General features: G+C 53.4%; 1 protein-coding gene across 1 annotated transcript in view; it reads right to left on the bottom strand.

Moving 5' to 3' along the window:
• Positions 1–14,816: 14,816 nt before the first annotated feature.
• Positions 14,817–26,123, bottom strand: part of LOC114892847 (immunoglobulin lambda-1 light chain-like) — a 29,500-nt gene continuing 18,193 nt past the window's right edge. Inside the window, 2 exon segments of the mRNA XM_029218164.1 lie at positions 14,817–15,159; positions 15,629–15,663. Of these exon segments, the coding sequence (XP_029073997.1) occupies positions 14,840–15,159; positions 15,629–15,663 (355 nt within the window). The 3' untranslated portion in view covers positions 14,817–14,839.

The following is a 26,123-nucleotide window of genomic DNA, read 5'->3' as shown; positions in this document are numbered from 1 at the left end:
AGCCCCAGCCTGCTGCTGCCGGGACTTCTTAGAGGCCACAGTGGGTTCAGTCACCACGGGCCGAGGTGGAAACCAAATGGCCTCTCTGCTCAGAGTCACTCTGCTCTTGGGGCCAAGCGGATGCTCGCCAGCATCACACATGTCTGGATGTATTTGCCATTGACTGACACCCACCTTACAGGGGGCGGGGAAAGGCAACCCCCCTCTTGTGGGGGAACCCCCTCTTCAGTATCTGATAACCAGGAAACCCAGTCAGAAACCCAGCCTGGGGAGTGTGGAGTGGGGTGTCTTGAGATGGACCATCCCTCCTGCACCACAGGCCAGCGCTCTCCCAGTGGCCAGGATGCCGGTGGGGCCGTGTGCTGGAGACCCTCCCACGTCCCACCCCCCGCCCCCATCTGCCCTGGTGGGCATCTTCCTCTGTCACTCACCTTCCTCGGCTCCTGCTTGCTGGGAGGTCTCTGCCCTCTGGGGTCCAGAGCACCAGCTTGAAAGGCTCTCCCTACACCTTTCAATCCCTGCCCCCTGTGCTGCCACCCTCAGCCAGGCCAGCTCTTCTTGCAGAGATGACAGGAGCACCTCTGTCCTCCCCAGCCCTCACTTGGGTCTTCCAGCTCCTGGACCCCAGAACTGAGAGGGGGTCATGAGCAGCCACAAATGAATGTGCTCCCTACATAATCCTCACGTGACCTCATCTGGAAGAGGGAGCAGCAGCACTGCATGGCTCTGGACTGGTCTTCTCCTGGGGCCACAGGCACCCCCAGAGCAAAGAGCTGTCCTGGGCACGTGGTCGGAGGTGGTGAGGGGGCCAGTTCCCCTCCTGGAGGCTGGTGGGGCCTCATGGAGTTTTATGAACTGGAGCCTCTACCTCCTGCTGGCGGCCCATCCGCATTCCCAATGTGGGCCTCGCTCCCGCCATCCTCCCTTCTACCCGCTGTGCCCTGGAGGGGAGTGGCCTGCAGGTGTCATGGGCAGCTGCGTCCCCCGCTCCACCAGCACTGCCTCGTGAGCTGGCAGCTTCTTCCTGAGTGTCAGCCGCGCTCTTCAGCCTCTTTCTGTCGCCTGTTGTTTCCTCTGGTCTCGCTGATCACAACCAGGGTCTGGAGACCCCTCCTTCTCTACCTTCTCATACACCTATCCCCCCAAGTGCTGCCCACAATGTCCCTAATGCCAACCCCTCCTCTCATCTCACTGCACGGCCCCCTCCCTGGCCACCCACCCCCGGCCTTTCTCTCCACGTCAGCCAGAGTGATCCTTCTGACCTGCAGCCTGATGGGGTCAGCCTCTTCCACAAACACCCACCCTGGTTTCCATGGAAACCAGTGACCCTCTCCCATCTGTAGGAAGAGCCTGGGCCAAAGACAGGGGGTTCTTCCCCAGGGTCAGCTATTCTGACAGGGCCAGGCCCCCTGACCCAACCCGCCCCAGCCCCGTGCTGCGTCCTGGGTGTCAGATGCAGTAGAACTGGGGAAGGAGGCTGAGTTTAGGGTCAGGGCCAGCACTTCAGTTAGTGGAGACTGAGAAGAGAAAAAGGGTCCAGGAGAGGGTCACCCTCTTTTTTTTTTTTAACTGACATATAGTTGATTTACAATGTTGTGTTAGTTTCAGGTATACAGCAAAGTGATTCAGATAGATAGGTATAGATTCTCATTCAGATTCTTTTCCATTGTAGATTATTACAAGATATTGAATTTAGTTCCCTGTGCTCTACAGTAGGTCCTTGTTTATTTTATATATAGTAGTGTGTACCTGTTAATCCCAAATTCCTAATTTATCCCTCCCCGCCTTTCCCCTTTGGTAACTATAAGTTTGTTTTCTATGTCTGTGAGTCTATTTCTGTTTTGTAAATAAGTTTATTTGTATCATTTTCTTGATTCCGCATATAAGTGATATCATATGGTATTTGTCTTTCTCATTCTGAATTACTTCACTTAGCGTGATCATCTCTAGGTCTATCCACGTTGCTGCAAATGGCATTATTTCATTCTTTTTATGGCTAATATTCCATTATGTATATACACCACATCTTCTTTATCCATTCAGTTATCTTCAACCATTGCCTTCCAGCAGGGGGGCATCCAGTGGGGTTGATCTAATTGAAGGTTTCCTACCACTCCAGCCCTTTGCTGGGTGTCAGGCCAAATGACCTGAGTTTGTGACCAACGGTTGAGAAGCCTATTGTCCTGTGGCCACTCAGAAGCTGTGGCCCACACTCCTGGGCTGCATCCTGTGCCCCACTGAGCTTAATTAGCTAAACTGGGACTCCTGTTCCTTATCTTACATGTGGAGGATGACCTCAAAAAAGCCAAATCCAACCTTCTTGGTAATAGTTTGTCTGGGAATGTTGGTTTTAACTACTGCAGGCCACACCTCCACTGCCACCTCACCTCCCATGAGATTTCTCCTATGAAAAGCCCTCAAACAGACTGAGGGGTGGTCATTTTTTAAAAACATGACATTGGGGTCACCCTTGGGAGGCCACCCCGAAGCAGTAGTTCTGCCCTTTAAGCTGTCGTGAGGGGGGTGGGGAGAGGACAGGATTTCGTCCCCTCCTGACACTTGGAAGCAGGAAATGTTTGGGGGGACAGAGAGTTGAGTGTCCAGCCTCACTCTCACCAGATGTGGGCTCTGGGAGAGGTGAGGGTAAAGGAAAACTGGTTCCCTTCTTGCTGACGTGTAACACAGCCTGTACATGCCTGCGGTGTTTGCAAGAGTGTTTGTATTTAGTCCTAAGCGGTCACAGCTTCTGGGTCCTTTGGAAATTGATTTCTTTTATACATCCCTGGACAGGCTTCTCTAGCTTCACTGTCCTGGGAGCAAATCTCACTAATCCTGGGAGACCTTGCCCTGCAGGTTGCTGGTTGGAGGGGAGAACTTCTGCATCTTTCTGTGTCCCCTCTCCCCAGCAGCCATCCCAAAGGAGCTGCCTGTGTTCTCACTGCTGATCCACCCCTCTGGTTTCACCCCAGTGTGGATGGGGCCGACCTGTTGGGTCCCCACCTCCTCCTGCTGTTCCCTGTGGCCGCTGGCTGTTAGCATGTGCAGGACCAGGACCTGGTGCATCACCCATCAGAGCCCAGAGGACGGGGAGTGGAGATGAGGAGTGAGCCCAGGAGTTTCGAGGGATCAGAGGCAGAATACTAGACTGTGTTCTCCAGGGAAGGCAGTTTTCTCAAGAAATCGTCAATAAGGCCACCCCAAACCATCAGCTTTATCTGTTGCGGAGGAGTGGATTTCTCCCTTTGGCTAATGGCTGTTGATTTCTACCTGGACCAGGGTATTTATGTTTGAATTACAATCTTTCCCCCCTTTGCGCCTCCAGGGATCTGGAAAACGGAGGCCTGGGCTAGACAGAAGCTTTCTAGAAGATTCACTATCGAAGGGATTCAAAGAAAAACCTTTGGTGGTCAGCGATCTGTGGGGTATTGGGGGGGGCAACTGCTAAGTGTAATGGTTTAGCTATTTTTATGGGACCAGATTCTTTGTGTCCATAGCGCAGCTGGCCAAAACGCTTAAACAACCAGAGGTTTGCAGCAAAGAGAGGGTTTATCCGCAAGGCAACCAACGAGGAGATCAGAGAACACTCTCAAATCTGCCTCCCTGAAAGCAAGGGGCTGGGTGTTTACGGGATGGAGAATCAAGCAGCAGGGCGGTCTGAGGTGTGGGGAGCGCGGGGGAAAATGATTAGAAAAAGCAGGGACTGTGGTTCTGCGCAGGTGTAACCAACTCCCGGCCTCTGCACTCTCACAGCACGATCTGGGGGCGGACTTTTCACGGAGCGGACCCTCGCGCACGCCCAGTGGGAGGGTCAGGGGTCCCATCCAGTCTTAGCCAGTTCAGCTCCAACTATATGCAGCTGACGACTCTGAGTTTCTAGAAAACAACCCGGAAGATATTTTATCATTTGGGCTGCGTGCTTGGAGTACATGCAGGTCTTAAAACGGCCTTGATTAGTGACGTCAGGTGGAATGGATTTGACTAATCGTGACCCACAGTTTCGCTCTCTCGGGCTGCCCTCATCCCCCACCTATCCTACCGTAGGTGGAGGCATAGGACGCTGAGATCTGGGACATACTTACGCTAAACAGTCGGTCAGGGTTGCTGAGCAGACCCGGGGCCATCCTCACGCCAATCATTGGCTCCTGTGCCCAGTAAAAGGGAAAGAATGCGGGAAAACAGGGAGGCGGTTTCTGGGCCTTGAGCTTTCCTCCAGTACCCTCTGCTGGCAGAGCCAGGCATTGCACGCGCTAGCCAAACCTCGGTGTCCGGCTCGGAGGCCCCATCCTTGTCCCAGAGATCTCACCCTCTCCCCAGAATGAGGGACACCTGCTCCCAAGAGTCGTATCCACAGCCAACTGTGTTAATTCCTCCTGAAATTCAGTCACAGTTCCACTGAATATTCTGCTAACCTCCAACAACTCCTACATAAAGTAATGCTGAGAAGAAAAGAGAACGTGGTTCATAAATACATACACAATAAGGAGCAAAGAAAAAAGACGCAAAGTCACCGCCGTTCTCCTTTTTCATCGCTCATGAATAGGGTTGCCAGATAAAATACAGGATGCCCGCACAGTGAATAATTTTTTAGTATAAGTATGTCCCAAATATTACAGGGGACATACTTAAACTACTACTTGTTTTTCTGAAATTCAAACCTAATCTACCTTCTTTTTCACAAGTTTTGTGGGGCAGTCCGCAGCCTGGATGGGATCGGGCGGTCTCTGGCGCCCTCTAGCGTTGAAAGGTCTCAGCCTGGTGTTTTGGGGTAGCTGGCAGGTATTTCATTTGTGATGATGTGACCAGGTGAGTATGATCGTCCTTTACGAGGAAGCACGTTTGGAGCTTGTTAGCTGAGGGACCAGAGCAATCAGCCTGCACCCGTGCCCCCAGCCATCCATTTCTCCTTGGGAAATAGGAAGATGTCACCTAGACCTGGAGCTGGGTGGAGAGGGTTCCCTGTGTTCTTGCTGCACCTACTTGGAGTGGAGGTGCCATCAAGTTGTGCTGGGGGGGGGGGAGGAAACAGGTCATTTCATGGGTGAAATGTTACAGACTCTCACTGCTCTTGCCAAGTTTTGGTAGACTTCCTTGAATAAATATTTCATTTTTTGTATGCCCTTAGGTCCATTTCCAGAGACTTTAAAGATATAGAGGTTTAAAGATATTTAAAGACTTTAAATATTTATATACAAAGATAATATTACTTCTTAAAATTTATACATAAATTTAAAATTAATATATAAAACATATGCATATATAATTATAAATACACAATTATAAACATATAACTATTTATATATTATAAATTCATAATCAAAAACAAACATTATAAATATATAATTATAAACATAAATAAATATAAGTATATAATTATAAACACAAACATATTTGTATATTATAAATATATATTATAAACATATTTTAATATTATTATAAATATGTAAATTAAAAATGATTTTCACCACTTTTGCTAGAGGTGGGTCTGTGGAACTCTTTGTGTTGCTGTTCCAGAAGTGGAACTCTCCCCCTCCAAACTGGCTTTTGAAATGACCAGGAAAGAAGTGAAATGTATAAGAATTGGGAAGATAGCAGCAAAACTGTCATTCTTCACAGATGATATGTTTAAGTATGTAGCAAGTCCCACAGAATGCAGATAAATTAACAGAATCTATGAAAAAGTGTAGCAAATTTCAAATGCAAAAACTTACTGTATCTCTATTAACAGCAAATGGAGAATAACATTTAAGGATACATTTTACAATTCATTAAAAATATCAGTTTACTAGGGATGAATCTAAAGAGATGCCCAAGTCATTTGTTTATGGGGAAAACTCTACATACAACTTTATTGAGAATATTAAAACCTATTAATGGGAGGGAGAGAGAGAGAGAGAGAGAGAGAGAGGATATCCATGGATTGAAAGTTCAATGTGGCAAAGATGCCAGTTTCCCCCAAATTGATTGCTAAATTCCCCCAGAACTGGTTCAAGGTGCAGAATTCCTGTACCTTTTTTAGGGAGCAGAAGCCAAAGAGCCGATTCTAATTAAGAGACGCTCAGATCCTCTTAACAGAGAGGAGCGCTCTCCTTCGTCCTGGCCACCTGGGCAGTTTCAAGGTCATGGCCAGAAGGACTTGGTTCCCTGCGTCACCCACTCAGAATTCTCCCTCTCTGTCTGAAGGCGACCTTGGTGGGGGGGGTCCCCCCATGGGCACACCCGTCCCCATGTGTGGGTATGTGTAAATAAACACACTGTGTAATCCAGTCAATGGAATATTATTCAGAAATAAAAGTAAATGAGCTTAAGTCATAAAAAGATATAGAGGAACTTGTAATGTGTGTTAATAAATGAAAGAAGCCAATCTGAAAATGCTACCAACTGTCTGATTCCAACTATACGACATTCTGAAAAAGGCAAAATTATGGAGACAATAAAAAGGTCATTGATTGCTGGGGGTTGGGGGTAAGGAGGGAAATACTCTGTATGATACTCAAGGATAAATACATGTCATTATACATTTGTCCAAACCCATAGAATGTAAACTATGAATTCTGGATGATTATGATGTGTCAATGTAGGTCCCTCAGTTGTAATAAATGCAGGAGAGATTGATAATAAAGGAGGTTATGCACGTGTGGGGGCAGGGCACGTGTGGGGGCAGTATGTGGGAAATCTCCATGTCTTCTGCTCAATTTTGCTGTGAACCTAAAACTGCTCTAAAAAATAGTGTTTTTTAAAAAATCAATTGACCACGGATGTATGTTTTTATTTCTCACTCTCAGTGCTGTTGCATTGATCCATATGTTTATCCTTATTCCAATACCACACTGTTTTGGTTACTGTTGCTCTTGGTAAATTGGGAACTGTGCTTCTTATAATTAGGATCTACCCACCCACCCAACTATTCAACCATCCATTCACCCATCCAACTACTAACCTACCCTCAAACACACCAATCCACCTACTCAAATACCCATCCATCAATCAACCACCCATCTCTCCATCCATTTACCCACCCACCCAACTACCCATCTATACATCCATCCATCCATCCATCTTTTCCTTCCTTCCTTCATTCAAACTGTTTATTGAGAACCTTGAAGTTACCATGCACTACACTGGGGATGAGATTCAGAGCCTGCAGACCCAGGAAGAGGCCATATCCCTTGGGAGCAGCAGCTTTTCCTTTGTCAATGAGGGTCCTGGAAGGGGGAGGTGAGATCCCATGGGCCTCCAGGATTCCAGGACCCCGGATGGAGCTTGGGGAGGATGTGGGGAGGTAGCCATGGGGCAGCATCAAGCCCAGGTGGGGCTGGGAAGGGGAGAGGGCTGGGAGGGGTGGGGGCCTCTGCTACCCGCTCCTGCGAGCTGCACAAACATCCAACTACAGCCCTGAAACTGCCCTGTCCCATCGTCCCGGGCCACACCTGGCCCTGTTTGTCACCAGTCCCACGCCCCGTTGACCATGGGCTAAGCTTCTCTTCCCCTTACTTCTCCCCTTTTGTCACCCTGAGTTCTGTTAGGGTTAGCTTTGCCTGGAGATTTCTAGGGTTGACCAGCAGGGCCACCAGAGCTGGGGAGGTGACCCACTCCATCCCCTTTCCACCTCGGGCCTCACTGCCCCCAGGCCTGGGGCCTCCCTGCTCAGCCCCTTCATCCAGGAATCCGACAGTTTTCCTATAGTTTCTGGCCCACAGGGCCCCTCACCCAGCACTCCCTGAGCAGAGGGAAAGGCTGGGGCCCAGAGAGGGGAATCATCTTGCCCAAGGTCACACAGCATGTCAGAGGCAGGCCCCAGGCAAGATCCCAGGAGGTGACAGCAGTGGCTGGGGTGGGTGAGGGTTACCATGGTCCAGGCACCTCACAGGCATCGTCTCCTTTAATCCCCAGGCCCACCCTTTGGGGGAGAGACGTTATCACTTCCTGTACAGATGGGATGAGGAAACAGCCCACAGAAGGAAGCAAATGGCCCAAGGTCAAGGGCTGAGAAGGGCTGCAGGTGAGGGGGACCCTCCTTGTCCACCCTGGGGTCTGGGCTCCCCCAGGCCCTTTGCCACCAGCCCTCCCTCCTTCCAGCCATGGGGTGGGGGTGGCCACTGGGTCCACTCTCGGGCCTCCTTTCTGTTCCCCTGACTCGGGTCGGGGCTGGGGGGTGATGGGGGGAAGTTGCCCACGGGAGGGGTCTGGGGCCCGGCAGAGGGCAGCTCTCTATCCGGGTGCCCCTGTGTGGCCTATTTCCTGTCCCTCAGAGGGGAGGCCCCAGGTTGGGAGGGGGAACACCGGGGGCTGGCTCTGTCTCGCTCGCTGGGCTGTTAATCATTTTGGGCCTCGGTTTTCCTACCTGTGAGATGGGGCGGTGATGCTGGCTGAGCCCCACGGAATCCGGAAGTGGCTCAGCTGGGTAACTCATGTTGCATGTTTCATAAATGGTTCGGGACAGTAGGCCCTCAGTAGCCTCAGGGCGCAGCTGCCTTTTGGAATCTCAGATCTGGTCAGGACTGAGGCCTTCAGGGCCTCTGCCCCCCGCCTCACCTCTTCTGAGCCCCGTCCCTGTCCCTCTGCTGGGCTCCGGGGCTCGGGACACTCTGGCCAACCAGCCGGCCTCACTGCCTGCGGCACAGAGAACCGTCCCCCCTGGAGAACTCCCCACCCCCACCCCAGTCCCTCCCTGGGCCTGCTCCCCGCACCCTCTGCTCGTCCCTTTCTGCCCAGCGTCCAGTCTGTGTCTGATTCCTCTTCCTCCCCAGGGCAGGGCCCTGCCGTGTGACACCGAATGCAAGGGCTTGCTGGGCGGTGAGCAGGGTGGTGGGCCAGGCGGTGCGGGAGACAGGAGTCTGGAGTCTCCGAGGTGGAGGGGTCAGGGTGCTTCACTGGGGACCTGTGTGTGCCAGCTGCGGGCTGCTGCGGCCCGCCCGCTCTGTGCCTTTGCTCATGCTGACCCCCCGGGAGGCCCTTCCTCCCTCTGCCCCTCAGCCCTGGGGGTCCAGCTCCCAGGCCCTGTTTTGAGGTGGCTGAAGTTGCTGCTGCTCCCCTTGGCTGACCCCCCAGGACCCCGGGATCCGCCGTCCTTGTCTTCCCCGCTAATGTTTACTGGTGGGGGAGGATCTCTCGGCGCCATGGGCTCTGGGCTGGGCAGGGGCGAGTTTCCCTGTCTTAGCTTCACCTCCAGGACGCGACCTGGGCCCACAGGGGCGGTGAGGGCCGATGGGAGTGAGCACTGGCTGATGAGCTGATTGGTCAGTGCTGGGGTGAGGGCCACACTCCCCCAGGCTCTCGGGTGGGTGCATTCGCCCCCTGGGTACTGCACGGCTCATGTGTCAGGTGATGCGATGTTATGGCTGTGGCCTGTGGCCTGGCTCCCGGCTTCCCTGGGCTGGGGGACCTACTGGCAGTGTTTCCTGAGAACGAGCTGGTGGAGTCAACCCTGTGGAAGTGATTTGCTGTTTTTGGGGGTGAACTCAGGAAACTGTGGCTGGGTGCTTGTCCCCCATCTCCACTCCCATCAGGACCTTGGAGCCCTGGAATGTCCTGGGAAACTCTCTGATTGGAGAAGGACAGGGGAGGAGAGGAGAGAATGGGAGGGTCAGCCTGGAGGGTGGATCCGGGAGGCCTGTAACTGTGGGTGGGGGTGGGGTGGGGAGTCAGGTCACCCACAGGGCAAGAGGCAGCTGGCCTCACCACACTGGCCCATCTGTCACACCTCTTGCCCTCTCTTTGACCTCAGCGTATCGACCAAGCACAGGGCAGACTGGGCAGGGAACAGGGCACCCAGTGTCCAAAGGCCCCTCCTTCCATGGTGAAGCAGGCACGTTCCAGGTCTGACTTTGGCCTTGACTGGGCCAGTCCTGCCTTGCTTGGGACATGAGTAGCTGAGAGCCCCACACAGGCCAGGCCCCCAGGAGGCCCGAGGGAGGCTTTTTGGATGGATGGATTGATGGATGATGAGTAGATGGATGGTTGGGTGGATGGATGGGTGGACAGACAGATGGACAGATAGATGGACAGACAGATGGATGAGTGACTGACCAATCTGAGGTCCTGTCCATTGGGGAAGGACCGCATGAGGCCTCCTGGGGGACATCTGTGCTCTGGGCTCCTCATTATTACCCCAGACCCAGGGCTCCCAGTGCAGTGATTGTGAGGGTCCCCATTTCTCCCCCTTCCCCATCCTTGGCCCAGTCCCTCCCCAAGAAGAGTCCTAGGTGTGGGGACAGCAGGGAAGGTGTGACTGCAGTGCCCCGTGTCCAGCCCTGGCCAGCCCTGCCCCCCGGGCTCCTCTGAGCCCTGAGTGTCTGGCTGTGTCCCACGTCAGCCGCAGCTGCGCGCCCAGCGTTTAGAGAGGTCCCTGGGGACCCCGAGGAGGGGGTATGACCTGCACAGACACAAGATTCTGGAACAGAAGATGCCCCTTCTGATGGCTGATTGACGTGATCTCTGCCCAGCTCAGGCCTGGGCGCAGGGGCTGGGGCGGCCTGGGTGCTGTGACGCGGTCCCTTCTCCAAGGGAGCTGGTGGAAGCTTCCGGAACTGGAGCCACTCCTCCCCCCAGCCTGGGGAGAGGGAGGCACCTGCTTCCCCGGGCTGGGCCGGTCGGCGTTTCCTGGCTATTTCGGGCGTCAGGGCCTCTTGGTTTCACCAGGCCAGCTGCGCGGGGGTGAGGGTGGGGCCCATGGGGAGCCCAGGGGTGCTGGCCTGAGGCCGGCTGGGCCCGAACAGGCCGATGCTAATGGCAGCAACAGTCAACCTCAGAGACCAGTAAACGTCCAGTTTCCATCTGACCGTCCCTCCTGGACCCCAGGGAGCGAGTTTCCACTATCACCAGCCCGGCTGCATGGCGGGGACACAGGTCCCAAGCCGCCAACCCAGAGTCAGGGCTGTCCTGCCTCCTGGCCACCTCCAGGCTCGGCCGTGGCCCCTTGTGAGTCCCAGTCGGGCACCCTCAGCCCTCACCCTGGTTGGTTTCTCCAGGGCACGAGCCCGTCCTGCACGACACCACTCCCTCTCTATAGGCTGCTTCCCTGTGCCCACAGGAGGCCCAGCAGAGTTGCGTTGCCACCACCGAGGTCCCCACACATCGTAGGTGCTCAGGAAAGGGCTGCTGAGTGGTGGCTTTGCCCCGGGCAGTGACCACAGCGGGCCTTATCCACGCAGGGACTTGGTCCACACTAGCGCTGAGCTGGAGGCCCTGTGTGACCAGAGACGCTGCGGGTGGGCTCACCAGGCTGCTCTGGGGTCCCACCTTCCCTCGGAGAGCTGCTCTCAACCGGCCCACAGCAGCCTTTCTGTCCTCCTTAGGGAGCCTGTTTGGGGTCTGGCTGAGGCTTCCTCCTTCCTCCCGGCACAATCTGGAGGCCCCAGCATGTCCCCAGGAGGCCGGGCCCTGGGCGGACAGGGATTACCCATCCTGGTGAGGACCGGAGGGGGATCCAGACTTTGGTGCCCAGCACAGCCCGGGCACAGAGAATACTCAGTGGATGCCAGCCCTGACGTGACATGTCCCCAGGCCACGTGCTGAGGAGCAGAAGGGACCTGGGGGGTTGAGTGGCCACAGGAAGAGAGTGTCACCCTGACCTGTGTGGAAACACACGCATTGCGGTGCCCTGGTGAGTTGTGCTGACCATTAACTACTCTGTCCCCGGAGTGGACAGAGGGTGTCTGATGACCCAGCCCCTCCCCTGGCCTCTGTCCTGGTTGCCCCAGACAGTCTCCCTGATTCTTGCCTGTCACCTCCCCTCCCCTCCCCCAGGGCTATTCCTGGCTCTGCTGTGAAGGAAGCTACAACCCCCCTCCCCCATCAGTCACCTCCCCCAGCCTTGGCCTCCCACAAGGAAGCCCCAGATGGAGAGGCTGCCCAGGGTCGCACAGCAGGCAGGGCCGGGCCAGGACAAGCCCCCTCCCCTGACCTGACACTCTTTTCTATTAGACCAGGGGTCCACCCAACATGCCCCCATCCCCCTGCCACCCAGTGCCCTGGGGCCACCAGTCCGCAGGGGCTGTCCCGGCTCGGAGCTGAGCAGGGCAGGCCCGGTACATCCCTCATGGTCAGTGTCCCCTCTGTGAAGTGGGCAATGGCGGCCCTGATGGGGACTTAAAGGCTCCCTGAGGGGCTCTGATGAGCCTCGAGACGTGCTCAGTGCCGGCTGCTGGGGGATCCGCCTTGTGGGGCCGGGCAGTGGATGAAATCTTATCCCAGGTGTGCAGGGAGATGCTCCCCGGGCGGGGAGCTGACCTGGGTGATTGAGGACACGGTGGGGTCAGCGGTGGGCTCTACGGGTGTCCTCCCAGTGCATGAGCTGTTCCAGGGCAGGTGGTCCTGTCTCCTTGTTCCCAGCACCAGCCCACAGCAGTGATCACTGACGGTTTGCTGAATGAATGAGTGAGTGAATGGATGAATGACATGTCTCGCAGGGCTGAGGAGCCATGGAAAGAGCTGGGGGTGGCGGGGGCAGGTCAGCCAGCAGCTCACCCTGTAACCCTGGGCAGGTCCCCCAACCCCCATCCCGCTGACAGAGCCTCAGTTCTCTCCTCTGTGAATTAGGCCCACAATACCCACACTGCTTTGCTGTATGGACTCAGAGGTCCATGAACCCCCTCCTGCCTGCCCCTACCTGCACCGAGTCAGTATAGATTGAGGAGCCAGGGTTCCCCCACCCCACAGAGCCTTAGGATGCCTCTGATGTCCAGAGGCTGCGGGGTCGTGTGCTCAGCACCATCTCCCGGCTGGCACAGCACAGCCTCCTCGGGGGGGAAGGTGACCTCATGAGGGGGGCCCGGGTGCCCACCGTGTGTGTGGCCCTGAGTGCCTGCGGGACCTGGGCAGCTGCCTCAGCTCTGGGAACCTCTGTCTCCTCATCCATGAGGTGAGGGGGTGGTTAGCACCCACCTCCCGGGGAGGTCTGGGGGTCACAGGAGGTAGAGCATGATCCATAGGCAGCACCCAGCTGGGGCTCCAGCCTCGTGGCAAAGAGATGACACCTGCAGCAGAGCTGGGGACGGTCAGTCCCACGACCAGGCAGAGTTGGGGTACGGAGGAGGGTGAAGCCGGGTCCCCGTGGACACCTTATTGCCAGCAAGCCTGTTACCAGCTGCGCTGAGCAGGTCTGTGGCTGGCAGCTGTGTCCTAGGTGCCCAGGCACAGGTCTCATTCCTTATCCTGACGGGAGGTGTGAGAAGCTGCTTCCTGCTGCCCCTGGGGGTCGGGAGTGGGTGGGAGATGCCTGGCGTCAGCTCCTCTCAGCCCCCACGTGCTCAGCCCAGACTGGCTGAGGTTCAAGCATTGTCCATGTGAAGGTCCCGAGTGGAGAGCTGAGTGCAGGTTATCAGGGAGTGGCAGGCCTCTGTCAGGTGGATGGGGACAGGGACTGTCATGCCAGCAAAGGGAGCAGCGGGAGCAAACTGCAGAGGCGTGAAGCAGTGTGGCCTTTGGTGACAGAAGCCCTTGGGCTTAGAGTAGGTGTTGGTGGGACACAGAGGCAGCAGAAAACTAGTCTGGGAGTGTGGGAGGAGCAGATGCCAAAGGGACCTGTACTGGGGGCTTGGTGTTTGAACTTTACCCTCAAGATGCTGCTACTGGGCCAGTCTGGCCCTGGGCCAGACTGACCGTTCCGGTGGCAGGGCACAGTGAGCCCTCACCTCCAGGAAATAGGACCAAGGCGGGGCCTCCAAGAAGACAACACCCTTTCTCGGCCCCTCCCCCAGTGCCCTGACCCAGATTTCTGACCCAGAGGAGGGGAAGGACATGAGGAAGCCAGCCCCTCCAACCCAAGACCCCTGTCCCCCATGGTCCCTCTTTGGCCCTAACAACTCTGTCGCCTTAGGCCATGGGTCCCAGGGCCAGCGACCTGGGTCCAGGTGGGCTCAGAACTCTCCAGGTGGTTTGATGCCTGGCTGGTAAGGCCTGGAGAACATTTAACTGGAGCGGGAGGGAAACAGTGCCCCAGAGCAGAAGCTAAGATCAAAGTCCCCTCCCCATGAGCCCAGGAGGAGAAGGGGCCGCAGGAGGCCAGGGAGGAAGGAGGCGGAGCCTGGGCTGGGAGGCCCCCAGGAGTGGCCCAGCCCAGGGACCAGGCAGGACACAGTGGGAGAGGAATGTGGGCGAAGGTTCCCGAGTCAGTTATGCTAACAGCCATACTGGAAAGAAAGGACAAGCCGGGGGCAGGGAGTTGTGGAGGGTCCCCACCAGGGCAGGGAGGGAGGGCTCATCTGGAGGTCACCAGCCATGGGCAGCTCCGGCCAGGAAGGTGGCAGGGGGTGGGCACGGCCTTGTGCTGGAGGAGGAGTGGGAAGAAGGAGAGGGCGGATGGGTGATGTGTCCTGGTTGGTTGCCTGGGAGATGCCCCCACCCAGGAGACTGTGAGCCTCTCCCTTTAGTTACTTTCTCGCTGGCGCCTAGGATTCCCCACCCCACCCCCAGAATTCTGGAGAGGGTGCAAATTAAATACGAGACAAAAAAAAAAGAAATGAGCAGAGGGCTTCCCTGGTGGCGCAGTGGTTGAGAGTCCGCCTGCCGATGCAGGGGACACGGGTTCGTGCCCCGGTCTGGGAAGATCCCACATGCCGCGGAGCGGCTGGGCCCGTGAGCCATGGCCGCTGAGCCTGCGCGTCCGGAGCCTGTGCTCCGCAACGGGAGAGGCCACAACAGTGAGAGGCCCGCGTACGACAAAAAAAAAGAAAGAAAGAAAGAAAGAAAGAAATGAGCAGAGATTTCTGAATAACGATGAAAACATTCTATTGAGAGTTGATCGGGCACAGGAGGAAGGGCTGGGGGGACCAGGATGGGAGGGGAGACCCCCCTAGGGGACCCGTGGCTCCAGGCCCCGGAGGGTGGGGGGTCCAGGGACCTAAGGGCACCCTGAGGACGCCACTGTCTTCTCCACGGTGCTCCCCTCATGCGTGACCTGGCAGCTGACCCTGTCATAAGATCTCCACTCGCTGGCCGTAAGGGCCAGGTAGCTGCTGGCCGCGTACTTGCTGTTGCTCTGTTTCGAGGGCTGGGCGGTCTCCACGCCCCTGGTGATGGTGGTGCTGCCTGCCTTCCAGGCCACCATCACACTGCCCGGGTAGAAGTCGTTGATGAGACACACCAGGGTGGCCTTGTTGGCCTTGAGCTCCTCAGTGGAGGGCGCGAACAGAGTGACCGAGGGTGCAGACTTGGGCTGACCTGTGTGACAGAGGAGGGGGTGTGAGATGCAGGGGAGGGTCTGGGGTTGCCCACCCTCATCATGGCCTCTGTGAGTGTCCCCATGGTGGCCCTGCTTGCCTTCTCTGTCCCCCCTCCCACTCAGCCCCTGGACAGCAGACAGTCCCCAAGAAGCTGTTCCACATCACCCTTCTGGGTGACCTGGCCAAGCCGTCCCATGTGCAGCCTCAGTGTCCCCGTGTGTAACCAAAGCAGCTCTCCTCCCTCCTTATGATCCCTATCGGACTCTGGAGGTGGCTGCTCCTGCTGTTGGGGTCCTTCCTGCCGGTTACCCCAAGACCAACCTGCCTCCCCAGGCCCCAAGGAGAAAGGTGGGGGTCGGTCCTTAAGCTGGGAGGGCAGATGGGAAGTAGCCCCCAGAGAGAAAAAACTGACTTTCCCAAGACAGCAGAGGGTGGGACAGGCTGGGAAAGCTGTGAGAGCCACTTACCTAGGACGGTGAGCTGGGTCCCGCCGCCGAAGACGTACCACGGTGACCGAGACTCGGACCAAAACCCGCCGGGCCAGCACCTGGGGCCTGTCACCCGGGGGCCAGGATGGAGCAGGGAACTGCTGGGCATGACAGGAACAGGGCTGTAGCAGGCAGGACTGTGTCCTCAGGTTGGGGGGTTGGGCAGCCAGCCCCCCCCGAGGCTGGGGCACTCCTGGGTGTCCCCATGCCCAGCCCCCTGTCTGAGGAAGGAGCCACTCACACCTTGTCACCCAGTGTGTCCCCCCAACTCTGAGGCTGTCCTGTGACCACTGAATCCTCAGTGCTGATGGTGCTGCTGAGTGCCGAGTCCCCTCGGGTGGCCATGTGGTGTGGCAGAGTGAGTCCTGAGCTGGCTTGGACCTGCCCGACCTCTCCTGGCCTCATTTTAGGGCTTCTGGGTGTTCCTTCCACATAATTTCCCACAGTCCAGCCAGGTAGCTTCCTCCCTGGGCCTGTGGACACCAGGTCATTTGGGGGCCCCCTGCCCTGTTGTCTCCACTCATTGAGACGCAGTTCAGTTCCTCCTCTTTCATGAAGCCTTCTTGGATCTTTCAGATCATTGTCCTTCTGTCCATCTGTTTTTCCATCCATCATCCATCCATCCATCCATCATCTATCATCCATCCATCCATCCATCATCCATCCATCTATCTATCAACCATCCATCCATCATCCATCCATCCATCCATCCATCCATCCAACCAACAATGGCTCCCAAACACTTGCCTGACAAGCACTGTTTTACATTCTGGGACATGCCAGGGCCCTTCTGGCTCTCACCCCATCTCTCCCTGAAATCTCTCAGGTGATGGACAACAGGGCCCTCATCTGGGTCAAGTCTAAGGTCCCTCTCCAGTTCCTGTTGTACCTAATGTCTCTGCAGGATGTAACATACGGTTGGCCCCTCTTTCCAGTGACTTGGTTCTCCTTGATGTCTGTGACCCCCACTTTCTTCCTTCTTTGTTTTCCCTTTCCCCTGACCCATGCATGGCTACTGATCCCCAGACTGCCTCCCTGGGTCCTCCTTCTTTGCCATCTTCCCACAATGTGCCCACATGATGAGGCTCGAGTCTATTCCAGCTCCAAGCCCTTTCCTCATCTCCACTTAAGTTGCCTACTGACCATCTCCAGCTGGATGCCCAACAGGAAACTCTAACTCACCACTTCCACATGAGACTGACCACTTTTCTCCTATTCCAGTTCTTTTTCTGTCTTTACCTTGTCACAGGTGACCATGAGTGCTCTCACCCCCAGGCCAGAGAACTTTGTCCTTAGATTCTGCGTCTAAATACTCCTTCTTAAATTTAAAACAAGGCCCAAAATAATTAAGAAACAACAGAACCACCCTCAGAGACTCCAAAGCCATAAGAAGTTCCAGGTTTTGCCTTTGCTGATTTAAATTCCCAACTCATACAAAGATGCAGCATTGAGTTGGGGCTCGTTGGATGCAAGAATCTCTGCCAGAGGAGCAGACCAGTGTGCTTTCCACCTGCTAAGCTGGCCCGGTTAGCTGTGGTTGGTTTTGTGACGCAAATATAAGATCTTTTGCTTTAAATTTTAATTGTTTTAAAATTATAAGAATATTAGATATATAACACAAGTAAGCAATCTAGAAGTGCATTTAAAAAGTGCAATGAGGGCTTCCCTGGTGGCACAGTGGTTGAGAGTCCGCCTGCCGATGCAGGGGACACGGGTTCGTGCCCCGGTCCGGGAAGATCCCACATGCCACAGAGCAGCTAGGCCTGTGAGCCATGGCCGCTGAGCCTGAGCATCCGGAGCCTGTGCTCCGCAACGGGAGAGGCCACAGCAGTGAGAGGCCCGCGTACCACAAAAAAAAAAAAAAAAAAAAAAGTGCAATGAAAGGATACTGGGGACTTCCCTGGTGGTCCAGTGGGTAGGACTCCGCGCTCCCAATGCAGGGGGTCCGGGTTCATTCCCTGGTCAGGGAACTAGATCCCACATGCATGCCGCAACTAAGAGCCCTCATGCTGCAACTAAGAAGTCTGTGTGCCGCTACTAAAGATCCTGCTTGCCACAACGAAGATCCCACGTGCCAAAACTAAGACCCGGTGCAGCCAAAATTAATTGATTAATTAAAAAAGAAAGGATACTAGACAGTAACTCAAAGTCTCTATTCACAGATGACATGATCTTATATACAGAGCAAATAAATTCCGCAGGTGTGTGATCAACACACTAGCAATGAACAATTCAAAAAGCGAAATTAAGAAAACAATTCCATTTGCAATGGTATCGATTAAGAATAAATTTAACCAATGAGGTGAAAGACTGTACACTGAAAGCTGCAAAATGTTGTTCAAAGAAGTTAGAGAAGACCTAAATAAATGGAAAGATGTCCTGCGTTCATGGATTGGAAGAGTTAATATTTGAAAGAGGACAATACTAACCAAAGTGATCCACAGATCCAATGCAGTCCCTATCAAAATCTCAGTGGGTGATCATTGTCACAGAGATGGAAAAGCTGATCCTAAAATTCACATGGGATTGCAAAGGACTCCCATAGGCAAAACAGTCTTGAAAAAGAACAGGGAATTCCCTGGTGGTCCAGTGGTTAGGGCTCCATGCTTCCACTGCAGGGGATACCCTGTTCAGGGAACTAAGATCCTGCAAGCCCTGCGGTGTGGGAAAGAAAGAAAGAGAGAGAGAGAGAGCGAAAGAGAGAGGAAGGAAGGAAGGAAGGATGAAAGGAAGAATCTCCTCAGCAAATGGTGTTGGGACAACTGGACATCCACATGCAAAAGAATGAAGTTGGACCCCTACCTCATACCATACACAAAAACTCAAAATTGATTGAAGACCTAAGTGTAAAAGCTAAAACTATCTCTTAGAATAAAGCATAGGTGCAGATCTTCATGACCTTGGATTAGGCAGCAGATTCTTAGATATGACACTAAAAGTACAAGCAATAAATGAAAGAATAGATAAGTTGGACTTCATCAAAATTCAAAACTTTTGTGCCTCCAGGTACATTATCAAGAAAGTGAAAAGACAACTCACAGAATGGAAGAAATAATTTGAAAATCATATATCTGATAAGGGTCTAGTATCCAGAATATATAAAGAAATCTTATGACTCAACAAAGCAACAAAAAGACAACTGATTTAAAAGCCGGGCAAAGGACTTGAGACATTTCCCTAAAGAAGATATAAAAATGATGGACAAGCACTTGAAAAGACCCTTAACATCATTAATAATTATAGAAGTGCAAATCAAAACCACAATGAGATACCACTTCACAGCCAGTGGGATGGATATAAAAATAACAATAATAAAAAAAGGAAATAACAAGTGTTGGTGAGGATATGGAGAACTGTAACCCTTGAGCATTGCTGGTAGGATTGTAAAATGGTGCAGCCACTGTGGAAAACAGTTTGGCCAACCTCAAAAATTAAACGTAAAGCTACCACGTGACCCAGCAATTCCACTGTTAGGCATTTACCCAAAAGAATTGAAGACAGATACTCAGAAAAACACTTGACATGAATGTACATAACAGCACTATTTATAATAACCCAAAGGTGGAAATAACACATTAACTAATGAACAGATAAACAAAATGTGGTATATCCATAAAATGGAATATTGGGACTTCCCTGGTGGCGCAGTGGTTAAGAATCCGCCTGTCAACGCAGGGGACACGGATTCAAGCCCTGGTCCGGGAAGATCCCACAAGCCTCGGAGCAGCTAAGCCCGTGTGCCACAACTATTGAGCCCGCGCTCTAGAGCCTGTGCTCTGCAACAAGAGAAGCCACCGCAATGAGAAGCCCGCGCAACCCAATGAAGAGTAGCCCCCGCTAGCTGCAATGAAAGAAAGCCAGCACACAGCAACAAAGACCCAGCACAGCCAAAAATAAATACATAAATAAATTAAAAAACAAAGAAAGGAATATTATTTGGCCTTAAAAGGAATGACGTACTGACTCCTGCTACAACATGGATGAACCTTGAAAACATGATGCTAGGTGAAATAAGCCAGACACTAGGGTCTTATATTGTATGATTTCATTTATATGAAATACCCAGAATAGGCAGATTCATAGAGACAGAAAGCAGATTACTGGTTGCCAGGGGCTGGGGAATTGGGGGAATGCAGAGGGACTGCTTTGGGGTTTCCTTTGGGGTGATTAATAGACTCAGGGAAAAGATAGTGGTGATGGTCGCAAAACATAGTGAACGCACTAAATGTCACCGAATTGTGTATTTTAAAATCGTTAAAATAGTGAATTTTGGGAATTCCCTGGTGGTCCACTCGTTAGGACTTGGTGCTTTCACTGCTGGGGGCCGGGTTTGATCCCTGGTCAGGGAATTAAGGTCCCACAAGCTACTCGGCCAAAAAAAAAAAAAAAAAAGTGAATTTTATTTTAAAAGGATTTTATCTCAATTTCTTAAAACACTGACAGTACCGAGTGCTGGGGAGAATACAGCGCAACTGTAACTCGTACACATTGCTTGTGGGAATGTAAAAAGTTTTAGCCACTCTGGAAAGCTGTTTGGTAGTTTTATATAAACATACACTTACCCTCTGATCAATCAAATCCTACTGCTAGGTATTTAACCAAGGAATGAAAACTCATGTTCAAACAAAGACTTGTATGCAGATGTATATACTGTCTTTATTTATCATTGCCAAAAACTGGAAACACCCCAAATGTTCCTCTATTGGTGAATAGTTAATAAACTCTGATACGTTCATAGATGGAATCCTACTTAGCAATAGAAAGGAACAAACTCTAGATAAAGGGGATAATTGGATAATTGCAAAGGTGTTATACTGAACTAAAGAAGCCAGACTCATATGGTTACGTACTTGGAATATATTGAGCAATAAAAAGGAACGAAGTGTGTACAACCAACAGTCTGGATGAACAGCCAGAAAACTATGCTGAGTAAAGAAAGTCGCTTCCAGGGCATATATCCAGAGAAAACCATAATTCGAAAAGACACATGCACCCCAATGTTCATTGCAGCACTATTTACAATAGCCAGGACATGGAAGCAACCTAAATGTCCATCAACAGAGGAATGGATAAAGAAGATGTGGTACATACATACAATGGAACATTACTCAGCCATAAAAAAGAATGAAATAATGCCATTTGCAGCAACAGGGATGGACCTAGAGATTGTCATACTGAGTGAAATAAGTCAGAGAAAGACAAATACCATATGATATCGCTTATATGTGGAATCTAAAAAAATGGTACAAATGAATCTATTTACAAAATAGAAATAGAGTCACGGATGTAGAGAACAAACATGGTTACCAGGGGGCAAAGGGGGGGAGAGATAAACTGGGAGATTGGGATTGACATATACACACTACTAAATATAAAATAAATAACTAATAATAACCTACTGTATAGCACAGGGAACTCTACTCAGTACTCTGTAATGGTCTATAAGGGAAAAGAATCTAAAAAAGGGTGGACCTATGTATATCTATAACTGATTCACTTTGCTGTCCACCTGAAATTAACAACACTGTAAATCAATTATACTCCAATAAAAATTTTTTAAAAAAAGAAGAGAAAGTCGGTCCCAAAAGGGTACATGCAGTATGATTCCATTTATAGAACAATCTTGAAAGGACAAAATTAGAAAAGAAGACCAAATTAGTAGTTGCCAGAGTTAGCAGGGGCTTGGGAGGGAGAGAAGTGGGCATGGCTAGAAAGGAGTATTTGTGGCCATGGAAATGTTCTGTACCATGTCAATATCCTGGTTGTGATTTTTTATTTTACAAGACATTACCATTGGGAGAAACTAGGTGAAGGGTAGATGGGAGCCCTCTGTATTACTTCTTACAGCTGCATGTGAACCTACAATTATCCCAAAGTAAAAAGTTTAATTTAAAAAAAGATTACATACTGCATGATGCCGTTTATATCTCGAAAAGGCAAAACTATGGGATCAGAAAGAGATCAGTGGTTTCCATGGTTGGGGCAGAAAAAGGGATTGACTACACAGAGGGCGCAGGGAAATTTTGGTGGGGGTGGAAATGTTCTACATCTTGATTGTTGTGAGGGTCACACAACTCTATAGTTTTATTAAAATTTATCCAACTGCTAATACCAAGAAGGATGAATTTTACTCTGTAAATCGAAATAAAACAAAAGCAGTGTGCTAGTATGACATATTGCAACCTGTTTATAAAAATTTTTATTATGTCATTACAGTTGTCAAAAAAACCGTATCAAATGACTGTGTAATACTCCCTACCATGAATGTACCGTAGTTTATTTTACCTTCCCTTATCATTGGACATTTAGGTTGTTTCTACTTCTTCCCCAGGAGCACACTTATAGTATTTAGCTGAAGTTCTGATTATATCATCAAGATAAATTTCTAGAGGTGGAATTGCTTGATTAAAAGGAATGTATGGGGCTTCCCTGGTGGCGCAGTGGTTGGGAGTCTGCCTGCCGATGCGGGGGGCGCGGGTCCGTGCCCCGGTCCGGGAGGATCCCGTGTGCCGCAGCGCGGCTGGGCCCGTGGGCCGTGGCCGCTGGGCCTGCGCGTCTGGAGCCTGTGCTCCGCGACAGGAGAGGCCGCGGCAGTGAGAGGCCCACGTACAGCAAAAATAATAATAATAATAATAAAAAGGAATGTATGTTTTTATGAGTCTTGGTATGTTATTCCAGAAATTGTTTGTTCCAGAAATTCAGCCTCCCGCTGACAGTCCATGACTGTGCCCGTTCCTCCCCATCAGCACTCTGATAACGTCACTTTAAACTCACTTGGCAATTTCATAGGAGATCTTGGTACCTGGTTACCGTGGACCTCCTCCCCATCCCCAAGGCACAGCCTTTGGCCAAAGCCCCTTCTCCACGTCCCTTCTCCATTCTCTAATCTGCCCTCACAGTGGTCTCTGATCTGGAGCCATTTTTCCAAAACACAAACCTGACACTGACAGTGCCCCACTTAGATCCCTCAATGACTCCTCATGGACCCCGGTATAAAGGACTGGGTTACAAGACCCCCATGGTCGGCACCCCGCTCTCCCTGGCTCTGGAAGCTCCCTGCGGGTCTGTGCACCTCAACTCTCCTCCTCAGCACCCCTTGCTCCCTTTGCCTGGAGCCCCCGCATCATGGGTCAGCGCCCTGGATCTGTAAGACCAGCTCGGGCATCCCCCCCACACCTTACTTCTCCTAAAATGGTCCATGGGTCTGCCCTATGCCTGGACATGACCCCCTTGGTTCAGGCCCACCCTGAGACCCTGAGTGGCCTGTCGGGTGAGTGGACGTCCTCGGGGTAGACCAACTTCTTGCAGACCATCCCTTCTCTTGGACCATTTTGGTAAAATACAGGACACAGCATTCTCTTAACTGTCCAGCAAAAAAGCCAAGGGGGCATCCTGGCTCCTCCCTCTCCTGGTCCTCTCACCTCCTGACTCTGTCCAGCTCTCTGTCCCCTCTGCCCATGACAACACCCCCCTCCCTGAGGCCTCTCTAGTTCTGATTTCCCGCCCCCTCCCACCCACCCAACCCCAGTCACATTTCCTTGCAAACATCCCCCAGGACCCCCCAGATGAAGTCTATCTTCCAAGGACAGGTCCTCCACGTCTGGGCCTGGCCGCCTCTCTAGCCTCTCTCAGACCCACGTGCTGCAGCCCTGCAGACCCCCAGGCGCTTCCTGAGGGTTCTGTGCCTGTGCTGCCTTGCCCAGGTGGACCCCTTGACCTGAACTGCAACCCCAGTGGGGCCCCCTCTGTCCTGCAGGCAGCTCGCTGCATGTGGCGGTTGTCGCCGGGCCCCTCTTCCCTGGACCTTGAGCTGGGGCCTGACCTGATGGAGGTCCGTCTATCCTCGTGTTCTCCTGCATCGTGCCCTGGCTGTGCAGTCCCTACCGGACGCTGCGGTGCCGGCCCCGACCTGACACTCACAGACACCCACCCACCTCCATGACTGTGCTGCTCGTGCCGCAGACTCCACTCCTTCTGTCCCAGACCTTCACCACCGCGGCCCCAGCATCCCTGGGGCAGGCGTCAGGCTGCAAGGCCCTCATCCAACTAGGACCCCTCACTTTGCAGAGGGGGAAACTGAGGCTCAGAGAGGCGGACTTGTCAGCCGGGTCTGTTTAGGGGATAGGGATGGGGACAGCTGGAGGCTTGGGCGTTGGAGTCAGAACCAGCTGTGTGACCTCGGGCAGTTGCCTCACCTCTCTGGGCCTCTATCCCTGTGAATTGGGGGTGACAGAGGGACCTGCCTTGTGGGGCCACTGAGAGGGAGGCTCTGCCCCTAGACGGTCAGTGCCCATGATGAATGTGCTGCTGCGTCACTGATCATCACAAATGGTCCCAGATGCTCAGCAGGTTGTCCGGGGACCTCCCACCACAAGCAGAGAGGAGGGGGCTGGGGTCACACAGCAGCGGCAGGGGCAGACTGCGGCCCCCACGGACCCTCGCCCAGGCCTCTCTCATGGAGGTGCCTGCACCCTGGTGGGCTTGGGCTCCCAGGGACCAGTCGCAGGAGGTGGCCCTTGGCTGGGGGACCCGGGGACACCAGGGAAGGTCCCCTCACCACACAGCCTCAGCCAGAGCTTGTGCCCTGGTGCTCCAGGGACCAGAGCCTTCCCAGCCAGGGGAAGGGCGAGGAGGTGGCTCACCAGCTAAGAGGAGCCCCAGGGATCCCAGGATGACAGCAGCCACTGTCCCCTCCTGCCCCTGCCTCCCTGTTCCTGCTCTACCCCGAGGACCAGAGCGAGGTGGGCGAGGCACTAGTCTTGGGTACAAAATGTAAGGGGCGCCAAAAAACTCAGTAATTCAGATAAATATTTTAATACAATATAAAAAAATAAAAATTAATGCAAACAAATCCACACTGGACAAAATGTCAACCCTTCAAATAAAGCCACCATCTGCCCAGGCCCCTCCTCTCCAGCTGATGCTCCCTTCTCGCCCCTCTCCCCTCACCCGCTCTCTGTCCCCACTCCCAGTTCTGCCTGCAGGGACCCTCATGTCCCCCCATGATTCCCTCGGCCCCTTACCTGTGCCACAGACTCCAAGGGCTGCTTCCTGCCGGGGTTTCCTTGCGGGGGGCCGTGCTCTGCGGTGCTGGCGTCGGGGGCAGCAGGCCATGGGCGCCCACGGCCAGGCCCAGCACTATTAGAGGCCAGTTGTGCCTGGGGACACAGCTCTGACCCCTGCGGGCCTCACAGCCCAACTGGCCTGTCCTGGGCCTCATGTGCCCTCAGGTCAAAGGCACCTCTGGCCGATCCGCTGGCGTGGGCTCCCTGGAGGGGTGTCGGCAGGTGCCCCCGGCTCCCCTCTCTGGCGGTAGCCGTCCCGGTGCGTCCTGGCCCACATGGCCCTGGCCTCTGCTTGGGCCTTCTCTGTCCCTGCCCCCAGCACCCGGCCCCCTCCAGGGCCCATGGCCGTTACTCCTGGGGGCCTCTCCCAAGAGGGGCACCCACCAACTGCTCTGCTGTGGTCGGAATCCAGGGCTCAACCGCCTCACGCTGCAGCCCTTGCCGGCCCCACCCCTGGGACCCTGGGTGGGGCACATCTGCTCCTGCCCTAGTTCCCAAGGGCGCCTGTGTAGCATCTCCCTGGGGCCTGGAGAGGCCGAGGAAGGCGGCCGAGTGCCAGCAGAAGAGGAGCGGCCGAGGCCTGAGTTCAGCAGGGTGAGGCTGGGGCTTCTCTTCCAACCAGCCTTGGACGGGGGTGGTGAGAGGGGAGGAAACAGGTGCAGGTTTAGCAAGAAGCTGGTTTCAAGTCAGGGAATCGTGATTTCATTATAAAATGGTGTGTTTAATGAACTGTGTTCAGCACCTCATGGTCTCACTCCCCCCGCCCCGTCGTGTCTCACACACACACACACACACACACACACACACACACACGCTCATAGATTTTATCCAGAGGTCATCACCACCACGAGCAGAGTGTCTGGTGCACGGTGGGGACTTCTGCGAGGCTCCCCTTTCCCTCTCCCGTCCAGGGGAGCCTGCCTGCCTCCCCAACATCTGGATGCATCATCGCCCAGGGACCCTGTGCTCTGGGGTGGGGTGGGCGGTGGGCAGAAAAGAGGCACTGAGCCCACCTTGGGTAGCGAGGGCTTGGTTCTATGCTGGTGCTACCAGCAGTGATGCCTCAGGAATGTTATACATAACATAAAATTTACCATTTTAGCCACTGTTAAGTGTACGATTCAGTGGCATTAAGTCCCTTCGCATGGTTGTGCAACCATCACCACCATCCACATCCAGAACTTTCACACCTTCCCAAACTGACACTCTGTCCCCATTAAACACGATCTTCCCATCCGCCTCCCCAGCCCCTGGGAATCACCCTTCTGCTTTTTTTTTTTTTTTTTGTCATCCTGCACAGCCTGCGAGATCTTAGTTCCCTGACCGGGGATCGAACCTGAACCCCCTGCAGTGCAAGCAGAGTCTTAACCACTGGACCACCAGGGAATTCCCCACCACCATTCTGCTTT

The sequence above is a fragment of the Monodon monoceros genome, unplaced genomic scaffold (assembly GCF_005190385.1).
Source record: "Monodon monoceros isolate NGI ecotype Baffin Bay Population unplaced genomic scaffold, NGI_Narwhal_1 Super_Scaffold_1, whole genome shotgun sequence".
In the NCBI taxonomy this organism is placed as follows: domain Eukaryota; kingdom Metazoa; phylum Chordata; class Mammalia; order Artiodactyla; family Monodontidae; genus Monodon; species Monodon monoceros.
This window is presented reverse-complemented; position numbering and strand designations above follow the sequence as displayed.